Source organism: Chinchilla lanigera, unplaced genomic scaffold (assembly GCF_000276665.1).
Source record: "Chinchilla lanigera isolate Chin_1 unplaced genomic scaffold, ChiLan1.0 scaffold00008, whole genome shotgun sequence".
NCBI lineage: Eukaryota > Metazoa > Chordata > Mammalia > Rodentia > Chinchillidae > Chinchilla > Chinchilla lanigera.
Genome location: NW_004955409.1, coordinates 35,156,069 through 35,173,404, shown reverse-complemented (window position 1 = coordinate 35,173,404; position 17,336 = coordinate 35,156,069). Strand labels below are relative to the sequence as shown.

General features: G+C 37.9%; 1 protein-coding gene across 1 annotated transcript in view; it reads right to left on the bottom strand.

Moving 5' to 3' along the window:
- Stxbp6 (syntaxin binding protein 6 (amisyn)) overlaps positions 1–17,336 on the bottom strand; it is a gene marked incomplete in the record, with an annotated part of 261,684 nt that overhangs the window by 185,167 nt on the left and 59,181 nt on the right. Inside the window, 1 exon segment of the mRNA XM_005376982.2 lies at positions 4,605–4,792. Coding sequence (XP_005377039.2) covers positions 4,605–4,792 — 188 coding nt within the window.

The window sequence follows — 17,336 nt, the reverse complement described above, 5'->3', positions numbered from 1 at the left end:
GCACATCCTCTAAATCCTTAGAGATTAGAACTCCTGGTTAAGGAATGTTGTTACACTGTGTTTTGGGAAAGGGGTAGTTCTCTTCCTCAGACCTAGCTCTGCTCTGGGAAAAATTTAAGCAGTGCATATACTAGGGAGTCAGATGGACCCAGGTGTGGGTCTTGGCTGCGCTGTCCTCTGGCCACCAGAGCCTGGGCAGCACACTCCCAACTCTCAGCCTTTGCTATTTTATCTGCAAAGCAGAAATAACAACAGAGGCTGTCGAGGGAATTAAATGATATCACTTCAGTTAACTTCTTAGTTATCTATTGGTAGATTCTCCTGTTCACAAGGATTGGGGAAAAAACCTTCATTTTTCACCACTAATTTTCACACAAAGATCTAGAACCACAAAAAACTCTAAAATTTGTAAGGCGTCTACTTTTTATATTACACAACTGAGCAAAACTAACTCACATGTGACCAGATCCCCATCAGAAGACACTTTGAATTTCCATGGGAAATTAGTTTCTAAAATGTAAAAATATGTTCACTAATAATCTAATATGCCGATTTAAGAGCCAGTTTTAGCATACAAGACTATCACCACCAGCCAAAACAAACAGTGTTTTACCCTGTAGAAGACCAAGGTAATTCCAAGACATGGTTAGCATAACTGTGAGAGGTGGGAAGGAAGGATGGTTGGTTTGGGAAGTGTTCTCTCCCCCAATTCTTTTGGACAACATAATGTTTCTGAAATTTATCCATGTTGCTGCATGTATTAGTAGTGCACTCTTGTTCACTGCCAGATAGTATTGCACAACATAAATAGAAAATAATTTGCTTATTCAATCAATATATAAAAATTTTGAATTACTTCTGATTTTTCCTTATGAATAAAGTGTATGCATATTTATGTACAAGTTTTTATGTGGATGTATGTTTTTATTTCCTTCAGGTGCATATCTAGGAATAGAGTGTATGTTTGACTTTATTATAACTTCCAAAATTTTTACCAAAATAATTACAACATTTTTTACCTTCCTATCAGCATGAGAGACCATGTTACTCTATGTGCTTGTCAGCACTTAGTGTTGTCAGTGTTTTAAATTTTTATCATTGCTACAAGTAAAGTGAAACCTGATGCTTAAGCATACTAATCACAGAAGCATCTCACTACATAAGCACTCCTATACCACGTAAGTAGTTAATCAGGGAGTCCAAGGAGAGACACTTAAATTCTAAAGACACCATGAATGAACTGGAAAGATTATTTTTTTTTCTGATAGGATTACAGCCTGCATAACTCAAAAAAGATCACTCATTTCCCCTACTTTAGCACCTTTTTGACTCCCTAGAGGATATATGATGCACTCTGAAATTTGTCTTTAACTTAATGCTTCTTGGTATGTGAAGAGTGGCTAAAAATTATTTGCAGACCTTGCCCTAATTTGGACAAAGTTTGCCTGTTCAAAATGAATAGCTGCTTTTCATCATCCCCACCACCATAGCTGACAGGCCTGGGCTCCCAGAAAGCACAGGAAGTTCTCACTAATGGCAGGAAGGAGAGTGTTCCCTAGCTCAGCTCTCACTTCACAGCTTTGCATCTGTGGTGGGCTACAAAGAGGTCACACCGGATAGGAGGAAAGAAGAAACTCAAAACCCTGCTCAGTCTATTAATGAAGCTGCCATTCCCCCGGCTCGGATGCCTGCTCACCCACACAACCCTCTTCAAACCCACTGAAGCCCTACTTTTCTAAAGCTCTTGCTTCTCCCAACCAGGCCAGATTCCCCTCACAGATTCTTATCTGTATTTCTCCTCTGGGGCCTTTTCTATAAATCTGTTCATTTTTGTGAGTAACTCATTAATGTCTTACTGCTTCTTCTCCACAGAACTAAATGACATTTTCTTATAACTGTACCCTCAGCACCTGGAACACTCAGCACATAGAAAGTACTTAATAAAAACTACTTCACAAACTGCTAATTAAGACATTACCTTATTGGGACTGATATGGCTCTAAGTTTCACATAAGTTAGAAAATAATGGTTCCTACTTCCTAGTCACTTAGAAGAAAAAAAATCAAACTCTAAAAACAGTGTCAAAGCTGCCTGGCCTTTTCCTGCCCCAATTTCCATTGTACCATCTGATGAAATGTCAGATCTATTTTATCTATCTAGCCTCTCAAAATTCAAATCCATGAAAAGGAAGATTTTCAGAACAAGAAATTGTTTTCTATTAGAATGCAACAAAAAAGCAATTCTCATCGTCTGCCTTTAAACCTGAAGGTGTTGGTAATTTCTAAAGCAAATGCAGTTACTCAGTAAGTGCTAGGTCATTCGTTATCTTCTGTGACAGGGCAAATGGTTATGCTATTCCACTGAGAAGAGGCTGTTAGAGGCCCCGGATTGCTCTTGCAGACTTTATGATCAGCAGTAGGGAGACAATAGCATATGCCTAAAAGCCAAAGAAAATAGTTCCATTTTGGTGACAGGTATAAGAAGAATGATAAAAAATACAGTGAATGTTTCAGTTTTTTAGAATTTATTACAACAAAAGATACATTGCCGTTAACCCGCCTCAAAATGTTCTCCCTTGCTTCAAACACTTTTATCCCATTATCCTTGCCACCTTCTGAAGAACTCCTGAGAAGTTCTCTCTCATGAGTGTTTTAGTTGCAACATTCACTGTATTTTCTTTTTAATCATACCTCATAGGGACTCATGAAAGAGAACTTCCAGAAGTATTTCAGAAAGTAGCAAGAATGATGAAAAAAGTATGTTCAAATCAATGGGGAGTAATTTGAGGGCAATATATAGCAATGGGTCTTTTGCTTTAATAATTATTTTAATTTAAATATTAACCATGTAGTTTGATCATACTTATTGCACACTGGGCCACTGACGTTTCTTCAAATACCCATCTACAAGAAACCTCAAGGAAATATTGAGTGAACAGACCTTAAAAAATAGAAGTATTACATATCTGTGTTCTTCCCATGTTCATCTCAGCCCAAATGCAAAACAAAATTTACTGGCACATGTAGTAGTTTATATCTAAATGGCCCCCAAGTGGCTGATGTGTTCATGGGGGGCTCTGGGAAGGTGATTGTGTTATGGAGACATTACAGCTGACCGGAGGTAGGGGTCTGGTCAGAAGACCTGGAAGGATAAATCTCCCTTCCCAGCTTTTTCCATTACTTTCTCTCCTTCCTATCCACCATGAGCAACTCTTCTCTTCTATTCCCCTCTGCCATGCTGTCCTGCCTCGGGGCTAGCTGACTATGGAATGAAACATAAGCCTAAAGAAACCTTTCCTCCTTCAACCTATGGGTGTTGGGTATTGTGTCTCAGTGACAGCACAACTAAGACAGCATGTATCCTGTACATGAGTGTCATAAACAAATTCTAGGTTCTAAATTTAAGAATATAAAAATATACTGAAGACCTCAATGTTATTAAAGAATATTAGAAAAGTATTAATTAAAGATTACTTCTGTCTTCCACTTAGTCACTAAATACTGGGCCCCTCCCGTACAGCTTAGCACACTAAAGAAATACATATATCTCCTAACAATAGCCAAATTTTATCATCCAATTCCTCTTTAGGAAAAACAGACCAATGTTTCAAGTTGACTCCCTTATATGCATTGAAACACTTTCTTCTAAGCATTGAAAAGTCATTCTTTCCAAATTGCTATGTTTTTGTTTCATTTTAATCTAAGGTAAATTCATATGTTCTTTCTGATAAAAGCTATTTCCAGGTTGAAATGAATTCTGACAAATTTAAATAATAAGATGCTTATTTTTTTTAAAGCTAAAAATGGGTCCAAAAAATAAAGTTTTATTCCCATACCACAAATGAAAGAGGTTTTAAAAGGATGAATTAAGGTAAGCTTAACTCTTCCATCATGCCATTACCAGACATACTATCAAAATATTATATAAATGCCCCAGGCGTCCAGATTAGCATCATCCATAACTCCACAAAAAATTTATCCAAATTTTATCTTGAAAAAAACTTGATATGAATCCACAGTAAATCCCACAGATCTCCTACAATCACAAACAAGAAAAAAATAATCCAACAAAATTCTAAGCTTAATAAAACAGATGCTTCCTCCTGACAAGGCAACGGCTGTCAGGCAAAGCCAAGATTTGTGAACATTTCTTTCTCACATTCTAGAATGTGCCAATATTTATCTCTAGACAAACTATTACTAATTATTGGCAATGTTCTAGAAAAAGAAAGCAAATGAAACTCAGGCTGCTAGTAATGACAATTATCCAAACACCAAGAATTGTTCTAAAACAAAAATCGCCAGAGGAAAAGACCATTTCCTATGAAGGCAGGGATGAACACATAAATGTCTGCCAAACTTTTCAGAAACCCTTAGTGAGCTTAAAATGCCTTAAGATTAAACTTTACTGCCTTTCTGATGTTAAGCAACCTCCAAAATAGGGGTGTCATGTGTAAACAGGGATCAGAGGAAGACAACAGGGAAAACAGGAAAGAAAAGTGAACATCAGATACTTAGAAAACTAACAGGGCTCTCCTGGATACCTTAGAATTGAATGCTTTAAAACAGAAGTTATTTTAACAACATCAAGTTCATTTTCTTTACCTGATAGACAGATATAAGTTAAATATTCCCCTTGACCTCCAGTTGCCAAGAAAGGAATCTTTTTCTTTGTCCTCCTTCTGACTTGGACAGCTCCCAGCATCCTTTCATCAAGAGGTGCAAAAATTTCCTTGCTGATGGCAGACTTGGCACTCATTGTAGACAAGCGAGGAGGATACGCAGTGAATTTTCTAAAGAAGGAAAATTTTAAAAAGGTTGGAATTGATAAGATTGTAAGGTTCATATAAGAATAAGGAGCAAGCAGATTTGCAGTTAAACTACTTTTCAATTTACAGTTTAATCTGTTTACTTGAAAGGCATCACAGAAACATTATAAGCAAGATCTTGTATCTATAAAGGCTATGCAAAAATACAGACAAAGGGGGCATACCCATTTACTTCTTGAAAATGTCAAACACTATGACATGAGCACTATGAAATGGGATCTAGAACATTTGGCAATTTCTGCCTCTACTACACCACGCTTAATTGGCAAGCAGTAGCCACCCTAATCCCATTCTGCAAGGAACAGTATTTCACACTTCCTGTGGAGAAGTCTTCCCATTGTTCAACACTCCTTAAGGTCCGGAAGTTCTTTATGCTCTTTCAAAATCACTGTTAACCCTAATGTAAATTCATTTCCCTAATTCCATTCATAGGAGAAATAATTATATCATCTTCCACATAATAACTATATATGCAACAGAAGACCATTAATTGAATCACCCTTCAGTGCTCTTAGACCAGGCTAAGTAATGAACTCTTCTTTATCAGCCTCTTGCAATAGGTCCTATTTTCCAGCCCTCCTCTGTGTGGATTTGCCATGCTCTGAGCCCTTGCCAAATTCTCCACATTTTCCTTCAGCCAAAATGGACACAGAATTCTAAAAAAGCATCTGACTAATGCTAAATGTTTTGGAAATGCTACCCAGAAGTTCCCACATGTTATGTTCCTGTGGTTAGCTGGCAGTGGGTGCCCAATAATTATGAAAATAAAGCAGTATTTTGCTGACTCACAATGAATCTCCCCCAAAAAACCTTGCACACACGAAGTCCACATGATATATTTAGGTTTCAAAAGAAATGTACTGCCCTAATATTCTTAATTCTGCTTGCAGCTATTATGTTCAAGGTCAATCTGAATATTGACTCTGCTTCCATACAGCTCAATAGCAACTTAGCAAACTTTCTTTATTCCATCACTCTAGTTATGAGTAGTTTATGACTAATCAGTAGCCAGTACTGGTTCACACAATTTAAAAAATCAGAATTAAAGGTGCAGAGAGAGCGAGCCTGTGGGCTAGTCAGGTTGGCTAGAGAATTCGGATTCTGCATATGGGTAAGCAGCACAGATACACATTCAGTAATAACAGTGGATCAGAGTTGAGCAGGGAACCCCTGATCAAAATTGAGTCAAATGGCAAACAAATACCTACTATATGCCACCTTCTGTTCATTTCTAGAGTTACAAAAGAAATAAGATATGGTTTCTGTCCTCCAGGAGTTGACTGCTAACCATGTCAAAAGTATCACTTAAACCACAATGATTTATGATGGAGGAAAAATGGAACATTTGTCTCAATGCAAGATTCACAAACACTACCACCTATACCTATCCACATCTGTAACCTCTTGTTAGGAAGAAAAATATTTAAAAGGAGCATCCTTCTGGTTAAAGACATTTTTCCTAGTTTTAACTCTGTAATACAGCAGGTTTTCTTAGTGACACCAAGAAATACATGCATCAAGAATGCATATCTATAGATCCAGATATTATAAATCTATACCTAGGTCTCCTTGTGATTTGATCATGACATTTTTATCATTGTCTCCAGCTTGTTCACGCTGCCTAAGAAAAATGGACAACAATGTAAAGAGATCTACTTTTCAGCGTGCTGACCACTAAGTGATAAGCTCTGATTCCCTGCAAGTTAGCAAACAGAACTTCTCCCACCATTCTTTGCACTATGACTTTCCCAGGAAGATATTATAATTTACTGGGAACATTTTTTAAAAGTGAAAGGAACACATAATATGTCGTTTTTAGCTCCCAGAGCTCCCACCTTTTATCATTTGGAGATATGTGAAAAAGAAACCCAAGGGTAGCATGGTGGCTTCAAATTATTCTCTAAGATAGAAAGAAAGCTACAATCAAACCCACCAGGCCTTCTCTGACCAGCACCTTCCAGCATCGTCTGTCTAGCTTTTGCTTTTTCATATTGGACTCACATTTCTTTACAATTGTAGTTAAAAGCAATAGAAAGCTATAAGTTCATTGTATAAAATTTATCAAAAGCAAAGGCAAGTGACATGCATATTTTATCAACTTTTTAGGGAATCATATTCTTCTTTTAAAAACTGAGGACCTTTGGTTGCTTTTTCATACAGCAGCTAAAGAGAGATGGGAAAAATTAGAAAGGGAAAAATAAAACTGGTAACTTCACTGAGTCCAAGTTGTAGAACCAAACAAGGCTGGGTTCAAATTTTACTTTCAACATGTGAATTGTGGGGATTTGTGACTGGTGGAGAAATCTCAAAGCTCCTGACACTTAGTTTAATTACTCCAGTGTGGAGATACCTACCGTCACTTACCTCCCACAACAAAGAATTAAGTAATGGAATGTGTGCAGATCACGTGCCTGAGTAAAAAAAGTTTGCTTAAAATTGGAAAAATTTTTATTGCTCTTCTTACTATGATATGAATAATAAAAGTGCTTCTAAACTTGTAGTAACTGGATATATGTAGCCATCCATATCAAAAAGTACATGTAAAAGTGAAACAATTTTATTTACCAAAGTCCAATTTTCTCACTCACTGATATGAAATTCTCTCCATATAAATAAAAATCTCATCCAGATGGCTCTGTATTAAGTGTAACAAGGAAGACGCATGTATAGGTTTTAGCACCAGGAAATTCACTAGTGGAGATTATGAGACTGATCCTATGGAAAAGTAATATTTGTTCAGGGCAATGGCATTAACATAAAAATTGTGTGTGTGCATGTGCATGCATTTGTGTGTGTGTGTGTGCGTGTGTGCATGTGTGCGCATGTGTGTTTAATACCACCCTGACAGTAGACCGGAAGGGAAAAACCAGAAAGTAAAAGGGATGCTGTTGTAGTTTCATGGCAGTAAGTACAATGTCTCTTCAAGACTGTCCCAGATCTGCAAATCTGGTTGTACATCTGTATTCAGCATGAAGAGCTTTTAAAAAATGCATTCTCTTGGGCCCCTCCTTTGGACTCAGTAAATCAGAATCTTGGAATTTATGCTTTAAACAACTATCTAACTGGTTGTTAGGCTCCCATGCAGTCATTCTGAAACCAAAGTTTCAAGCCGTTAGTCTGGAAGGAACTAAAGCCTGGGCTGGTAAGGTTGTAATGGGGAAAGAAAAGGAAGAATCATTTCAGGAAGGAATACAGAAAAACAACACACAGGATATATTTCCCCGCTTGATTCAATCAAAAAGCTTTATCGGCTCTCACACTTTACCGTTGCTAAATCCATCTCTGGCCCAAGATCAGGGGCCAGAGATGGATTTAGCCTATACATGTAGCCGTTTTAAGAAAGCAAGATGAATACAGCAGCAACGGTGTGCCAGTGACCACTTGTCACTCCAATCTACATTATCGCACACAGACTTCTTTTCCCGACCCACAGCTTCCATCCAACATAACTGCAGAGCTTTTCCATCCAAGAAGCCAACTTGCAACAGCCAAAGCAGCTGGCTGCCTTATGTGGCAGTTGCAGAAATTAACTGCTGTTCTGATTTTCCTCAAGACCCTTTTCTTCTCTTTTTCTTACTTGGAGCTACCTAATTCATGCACACGCACTTCTGTTAGTACATGAGATGGCTCTTCACCACCCAAGTAATTGAACAATGAAATTACCTTTTAGGGTAGGAGTTAGAAATGCAAGTGATCTCTGGGATCAGGTAGATAAAATGTGTAAGAAAAGGGGTACGGATGTAAGATCCTGCAAAGGGAAAACCGTGATCGGCAATGCATTCATTCATATCCTGCAGGTAGTTCAGGGGTGGGGTAGACCCTACAGACTTTAAATATTTCTCATCTGAGAAGGATGAACTTCCCCTGGTATGAAAACAGTGCTACCAGATATGTGATTTATCTAACATCATTCACTTCTCTGTTCTGATCTTATGTTTAACATACATTCTTCTAATCACATTTTGGCCCTGGCTGGGCCAACATAAATATTTTGGACAGTGTGCCGATTACACTTCCCACTATAAATAAGCAACAGGAATTCTTAGTTTTAGACATCAGCTGAATGAAGTAGTCAATGTGACTCAGCCCTGAAGCAGATGCACTCAACATCCTTGTATCAAGCGCTGGAATACTCAAAGTTAAAGAGAAAAGTGATGTCATCTTGGAATACTTTGGGGCAGAATCAGCTGGTCTCCATTAGTGCGTGGGAACTCCACTGAGGTGAATCCAAACAACTGAGAAACACAAGAAAAAAGGTAAGTTTCTAAAATTGGACTTCTCTGCATTGCAACTTTATTTTGAAATTCTACAACTTCAGCTCTCATCTATATAGTCAGATGATACCACTGAGGCTGGGATTGCAAATATCCCCCACTGGCCATGTGGTAAAGGGCCCAGTTGCCAGCCTGAGACATGCTTTGGAGGTTGTGTCTTCTTTGAAAGGTAGGGCCTGACGCAAGCAAATAAAGTCAGGGGGGTGTCTCTGAGGGAGATGAGAGAATGAGATAATCTGAGGTCAATTTAGTTCCTTTATAAAAGTCTACGTAAGTCAGGGTTAATGCTATAAATAGCAATTTTTTTTATTCTACATTACTCTCTGGTAAGATAGTTCTCAAGAAGAAACCATTAATCTAGTTATAGTGTGTAAGCATGTCTGTAACAACAAATTGATAGAGATCTTTAGATAGATCAGGCAATTTTTCAATATAGTTGAACTAATATTTATAATAAGTATAAACAGACACTACGAAGGGAATCAGGTAAAGCACTAGAATAAACAGATAATTTTAATCTGGTAGTGACATTCAAAGTTTAAGAGTACATCACTACAAATTCAATCATTCTTTACTGATACCAAAAATAAGTGCTATGGAATAGGTTTGCCATGGTAGGAAATCAGGTAGGACTAGAAGATCCAGGACCTATAATTAAGGCTTCACAAGCTTTACAAGATTAAGAATTAATAAAATACACAGAAAATCCTCTAACAACATCTTCAAAGGAGTCAGAGACAACTTCACAGGAAAACTAAAAACATAGGTAGATGAACAAGAGACAAATTTTTCTCCATTTTGCTAGAAAAATATTTGAAGATAGGCAAAGAGACATTTTAAAAGAGGAACTCCAGACAAATAGCATATATCAATATCACCTGCGGAGCCCAGGCACCAACCACAGAGATGTAGGGGATCATCAGGGGTCAGAGCCTGGGGCTTGTTTTTCTGAAAACATCTTCAGTTTATTCTGCTCTACAATATTCCAAAGATTCCTTTCAAAACTGTTAATTAAAATTTTAAAATAAGTTTTTATGAATGGTACACTATGTTATTTTTTGCTTACTCCTATTTGTCTAAGGATTATAAGATAGTGTTATAATTTGTCTCTTACAGAATTTAATATTTGAATTGAAACTCTTTGAACCAAACACTATTAGAAAATACAGGTGAACCATATTATAGATAGTGCTTATCTCAGATACTTTTATTTAACCAAACATTATAAACAACCTATATATTCATCAATCTTTATTGTTTAAGTACAGTATAGCCCACCTACCCAATGTAATATTATGGCTCAGACCTATAATGACTAGAGAAAAGATCATGAAATAATCCAGAGAGGAAACAAGGAGATTATAGAAAGAAAATGAGCTCATGAATATAAAATTGTTTGTATATAATTACATGCATAAAGAGATGTCTAAAGAAAAGCTTACCAACGTGTTACTACGATTATCTCTAGATTTTGAAACAAGAGTATAGGTCAGTGACTCTGTCCTACTTAATGCATTATAAACAAACTAGGTGAGATACTACTTCAAACATTTTGATTTTGAGGCACACTCTTTCTTCCAGATCTTGAAGCTATATAAATATATATTTTATGGAGATCAAATTATTGATGTGACTCTCTTGCTTTGTGAGTACAGTTCAGTCATGGTGTTGGGCACCTTTGTCTTACTTTTCTCTCATTGATGAGACCAAATACCAAACATCCAAAGTTAAAGGGGAAAAGGTTTATCTAGCTCACAGTTTGTAGAGGTTTCAGTCCTTAATCAGCTGGTTCCAAAGCAGGATGGCACAGGGCAGAGGGCCAACCGTTCATGGCAGAGGAAAATAGCAAAAGCAACAAGAGAGGAGAGAGAAACAAGTCTCTTTCTTTCCCTTTTATCTTATCCAGACTGCTGTGATTAGGGCAGTGCCAATCCAATCAGTGGACTGATTTAGCAATCACACACCCTTAATCCCAGCACCTCATCTATCTCCGAAAAAGCCCCATTTAAAAGTGCATGAGGCTTTGGTGGGACATCTAGATACAAACCACTAACAACTCTAAAGGGAAATTTGTAAATTTCCTCCTTCAGAGAGTTGTAAGAAGTCAGGCATAATAGCGTATACTTGTAATCCCAGCTCTCTAGGAGGCTGAGGCAAAAGGATCTCAAATTTGAGCCCCAGCCTGGGCAATTCGGTGATTTAGTGAGATTTTGGCTCAAAAACAAAAACAAACCAACAAAAAGACTGTAGATGCAGTTCAGTGCAAAGGCCCTTGGTTCAATCCCCACTATTGCAAAAGCAAAAACAAAACAAAAAAGGCTAGAACAAATTTCCATGAAAAAAGTGGCACCCTTCCTCTGAGTAACTACAGCAGAATGCCAGGCCAAAGGCCTGTTGAACAAATCCAACTACATAGCTTATGCACCTTGGGAACAGTACAAAAACACTACCACTATATACAATCGCCTTAACCATAATTTTAACTCTTTAAGGTGGGAAAAGAAGATCTCTTCTAGACTAGTAAATACTACAATACTTGGTTCTTTCTTTTCCCTATATATACAAACTCTCCTTTGTAGGAGATGTTATGTTCACAGGATTCTCTGAGCCAGTGACTCATGTCTGCTTCAATTATAAACCTAGACTATTTTCATCTCCTCTTTCCTTGTTTATATGTACAGTAAGCACAATTTTCTTCAAGGTTTGATATCCCAGGAACAAACATTGCTTTACATTCAGCCTATGAGACCTGGGTTTATTGCTGTTTATTTACATTAAAGTTGTACTTTTTAATCTTTATGTCAATCACTACATCCTAACTTTAATAAACAGTACCATTGCAGTACTGTAATGATGTGGTCAGAGACCACCATAAGGATGGAAAACAGGAAGAATCCTGGGCTCTTAAAATATAACTTGTATTTTCTTCTCGGACAGTCAGGGACTTAAAGGCCATTGGTGCTGTGAACCATGACTTCATTTGGGCCTATACAAGCCCAATAAGTAACTAAAGGCAGAACAAAGCTTAACCTTCACTTTGTATCCTTTGTTACAATAAGTCCTGGATCCTATCTCTTCTAATCTCTGCCATAGGGTATGTTTGTTGATCATTTGTGGAGTGTCTGTCAATGACTAACCCCAACAGGGTTGATTAGATCTGAATTTATATGACCTTTTTCCCCCTTTAAGACTGAGCACACCAAGATAAAGGGTTTCCATAGATATTCAGCCTCACCTGGAAATCTTCAACCATTGTCCTAAACCTGTGATTCCCTTAATCATAGGACAGGTGGAGTCCCACCTCATAGACAGAACTATCCCTCAGACTCATGATTCCAGAGCTATGACACCAGGACTGAGATGATGATCAGTCAGATCCCAGGCCACTAGCTAATTTTTGAAAACTGTCCTCCCCCACCTTCACAGGTGGGCCAGTCTGAACTCATATATTGGAATGTACCCCTCTGCTACTTAAACTGCAGTCTTTTCCTATCTTTCCTCTAACTTTTTAACTGAAGTTTTTTTTTTTCCTCCTCTAAATGTGTGATTTAGTTTTAATTTCCACTTATACTAAAGCAAGGACCTATGGTGTCAGAAATATGACAAAACCAAAAAACAACAATATCACTAAGAAAACTACACATAGGATATGCCATTTGGAGGAGTGTGTGTGTGTGCATGTGTGTGTGTACATGGGTATGTATATGTGCTTGTGTGTGTGTGTGTGTGTTTTGCTGGAGATTTAATCCAGTGCTTTATACACGCTAAGTAAATATTCTACCAGTGAACACAATCAGACCTTTTTTTGTTATCATTATTGCTTTTTATTTTGAGACAGGATCTTGCTGAATTTCTCAGGCTGGGCTTGCATATGCAATCCTCTTGCCTCAGTCTCTCTAACAGGCATGTGCTACCACACCTGGCTGGAGGATTTTTTAAAGGTGTAAGTCAGCTTTCTTTTGCTCTAACAAATACCTGAGATAAACAATTTAAAGGATGCAAGGTTTATTTAGCCTATGGATTCAGATGTTTCACTCAATTATTGGTTGGCCCTATTGCCTTTGGGCCTGTGGCAAGCAAGGCAGTACATGGGGAGCACATGGTAGAAGAGGCTGCTCACCTCATGTCAGCAGGAAGCAAAACCAAGCAAAGAGGAAGGGACAGGGATCCCAATATTTCCTTCAAAGGCATACTCCTCATAACCTAACTTTTAGTTTCCACCTCTTATAGGTCCCACAGGGTGGTAATCAAGTTTTCAACAAATGGTTTTGGGGACATTTAAGAGCCAAGCCATATACACAGGACATGCCATTTGAAGGAACTTTAAGGTGAGATGAAGATTTCGTAAGTATCCCTCTTTCTGAAAATAGAATCTCCACATTCAAAAGTTTAAATTCCAAGGAGCAGTTAAGCTGGCTCTATGATACATCCATTCTGCAGTAGGGGTAGAAATAAAATAACAACAGAACACCAACCTAGAATGTAGCTTATTAATGCCAGGATTACCAATCTAAAACTGTAAGAAGGGCCTTAAAGAATAATTTTAAATATATATTTAAAAGAAAGTAAAGGTTAGTAAGATTGAAAAAAAAGACATTTTTTGCAACCTCCAGTTTTACTGAGCACTCATATAACTGTGGAATCCAGCAGTTTCTTAACAAACTAAGAACACAGTACCCTGCTCTGAGTGCATCACTTACAGCAGAAAGCACTGGGAATAGCCAAATCTATTCCAGCTTAGCCATGTCCAGATACACACAAAATCCACACCAGGACTGACTCTACATGTAAATAAACATTTTAATTATATACTGGGTTCTGTGCTACTTGCTAAATTAGTATGTTTGTTTTATTTGTAGTGAAGAAAAGGTAAAATAGAAGAAAAGACACTAAACCCATACTTAAAATAAAAGGGAAGGCTTAGAGTGTGGTTGAAGTGTTTTGCCTTAGAGGATAGTTTGATTTATTACAAAAGTCATGGATTTAAAAATTCCCACCATTAAAAATAAAGGAAAAATAAATGAACGAAGTCTCCAGCAAGCTGAAGATCAGGTATTTATAGAGTTGGATCTGAGGTAAATGTTTTCTTGATTAAGTGAATTCTATTTTGGAACAAACCTGGAGTATAACACCACAACAATAATGAGCCTTTAGAGGGAACCTGAAATTTTTCAAGTGTATGAAACCTATAAATACCTACTTGAAATATAGTTGAAAACAAGTATAATTATTTTCTAAAATTTTCTTTTAAATTAGAGTAAAACTTCTTCAATATATTCTGTAAATCTAACATAAATTTTAAAACAATACTCCCACTTGAATCACTGATTTGGAGAATGTCACCACTTCACAACTTCTTGGAAAAGGGTCAGTGAGTTACCTGTGATTGATATGTCATCAGTATTACGGTCTGCTATGAAGTCTTTCACAGCAGTGAGATACACACAAGAAATGTGATATTTCCTGGGCCCATAATTACATGTACTTATCTTGTCAGTTTAAAAGGCAAGACATCATGTCCTTCAATACTTACATTTCAGAAATGAGATTTCCAATTAGATTCACTAACACTTCTCATCTCATAAGGCTCTGGCCAAGGACTGTAATTCCAATTTTAATAGGCTTCTCCACTGGTCAACTGGATGGATTTATGACTGTGCAATATAATCAGAATGGTGGTAGAAAGCTTTGTTCCCCACCTCCAAGAGTACTTCTACTTCAGATTCGTACACAAAAGGCAGACACTGAGATACATGACTTTCGCATTAAAAAATCCTTATTAATATGTGTATGCTCTGGAAAGAGAAACTTTAGTTTACAGATGAATACACTGAAATTTAGAAGGGTTAAGTAAATTGTTCTATATCACACGACCTTTTGTGAGCACAGCAGGGATTTGAATCCAGAAAGCAGGACTCCAGAAGAGTTTCTGCTCTTCCTTAACACCTGATATTGAAGAAATAAAAAAAGGTAGGGAAAAGCGAGGCAGAAATGCCCTGGAGGTGAATAAAGACAAACTCAGTTGCTTCAGAATTTTCCTTCTGATCAGCTTTGCTTTCTGGTGGGCCAGATACTGTTATCATCCCTACTCAGCAGCTATAAAAATAAGGAATCCAGCTGTAGTCTAACACCATTCATTCCGGATATCTGTTCATTTCAGGTGTGCATGTCATGCTGTTTAACTGGCAGAGAAGATCACATAGTCTTGTTAGGCAAGAGCTTGTTTTGATTCCACAAATTAAACTGGGGAGTTGACAATACAATAGCAGAGAGATTCCACAAAAGACCTCCGTCTCCATAGCAGGCTAGTGCCTACCCAACCTCATCACCGCTGTTCACCACCCCTCTTTCGAATCTAGCAGTTTACAACAGGAGTCAACTTCTGAGAAGATCTTGGATGGCAGCCATGAGGCAGTTTTATGAACCTTGTAGGCTATTTTCCAAACCGGAAAAGGTTTAAATATGAAAGGCACATATTTCAAAGGTTTCTGCTGGTTCTCAAGGGAAACTCTTCTTTCCACTTCCTTTACTGTATTACCCCCCGTGACATTTCAAAAGCACAACCTGGACCTTTTGATTAGCTCACTCTCCACATTCTGTGCCTTCCATCTTTTGCTACCAGTGCTTCAAACAAACTTAGCTTGCCTCATAGTGATACCCACCTTCACAAATGTGAAAAGCTCTGCCCAGGGGAGTGCGTCTGTTTCACTTTACATAGAAGACTATCAGCAAGACCTTCACAAAGGAGCCAACCAACAATTCACTGACGTCTTTTTGGGCTCTACCCACCAGCAGCTCACACTTGTGTTGAAAAGCAAATTGCGGCAGATATAGGACTCTTAAGCACAAAACTGCAATAGCTATGATATTGGCAGTTGCCTATCTTACCCAATTATCTTATTTAACTCATACAGAAACTGAAGTCCAGAGGGTAATTCCAAAGTCATACAGCTAAAAGAGTAGCAAAAGTTAAGATTAGAACCAGGCATTGTTCTCCACTTTACTACAGTGCTCTTTCAAGTAAAGTTAAAGAGGCACAGAATGATAACATAAAATATTACAGCAGCCCCATGTTCGTGGAAGGTGAGAACAGGTGGTAGGTAAAGAGAGGAGGGAGAAGAGAGAAGGACAAAATGTTTAATCACAGAAGGAACTATTCTGAAATTCATTCTTTTTCTTGGAAATTGGCATGAAATTAGTCCTGCAATAGAACACTTCTAGCCCATGGATTTCTAAACCTTAATTTTTGGCTATCACCCTTTTTATTTTGAATTTTCACAGCTTATGTTTTCTCATTTGGCTGTCAGGCAGGGCCAAAAGAAATGACGGCTTGCCCAAGTGGAACAGCCTGGGGTAATCCAAGAAGCACAGAATAACTTTGGCCAAGTCCCAAACCACAGACCTCTGTGTGCTGGCCCTGACAGATGCCCCTTCTATAGTCTTGGTGTTCAGGGCTAATGGCAAGGGCACACACCCAGGGCAAAGTCATATGTATATTATCAGTCTGGGAATTCACATTCTGGCATTGCTAGTCTCCTGTAAGTGCATACTAACCGCATTACAGCCTACATCAGCTGTTGTAAGGGTTTGTCAGTAACTATTCTAAGCACGTTCAAACAAAAGGGTAGAAAAATAGGAATTGGTCAAGCCCATTTCTTGTCTGTGGAACTGCACCCTTTAGCCTCAACAGAAAAAAAAACAGCACCGGGTGCCTGCAATCTGTAATCAGTGCTCTATTAAAATGCTCCCAGAAATGCCAGAATTATCCTGATTTCTACGGGCAGCTGCATGAGGTCCTATTGGGTAACTGAAGAGTCTTTACAGGTTAACTTGAGCCTTCCCAGAAGCAACAAACTGGAATGCTTCCCTTAGGATCCAGTGTCTGATGACAGTGAAACGTCCATTTGAATGAGGTGAGTGGGTGTGTGGGTATCCCTCCTCTGTGTCTGGAGATGTAGAATAACCTATAAATCCAGGTCAGACACAAGGTCCATATGCAAATACAGGCTCTGCCCCATTCAATCAGCTTTTCTGTCATTCAATGTCAATCCTTTTTTAATCATCCTGTTCCAGAAAATAACCAACTTCTGACCTAAGTAGTTGTGTAGTATTTTGATAAGGAGGAAGATCTATCAGTTGAATACTACTCTAATATGAATTCAACACTAGTACAAATTAATGGAATCATATATTAACAAATCACAAAGACACTCAAGCTCATGTGCTCAAGATCA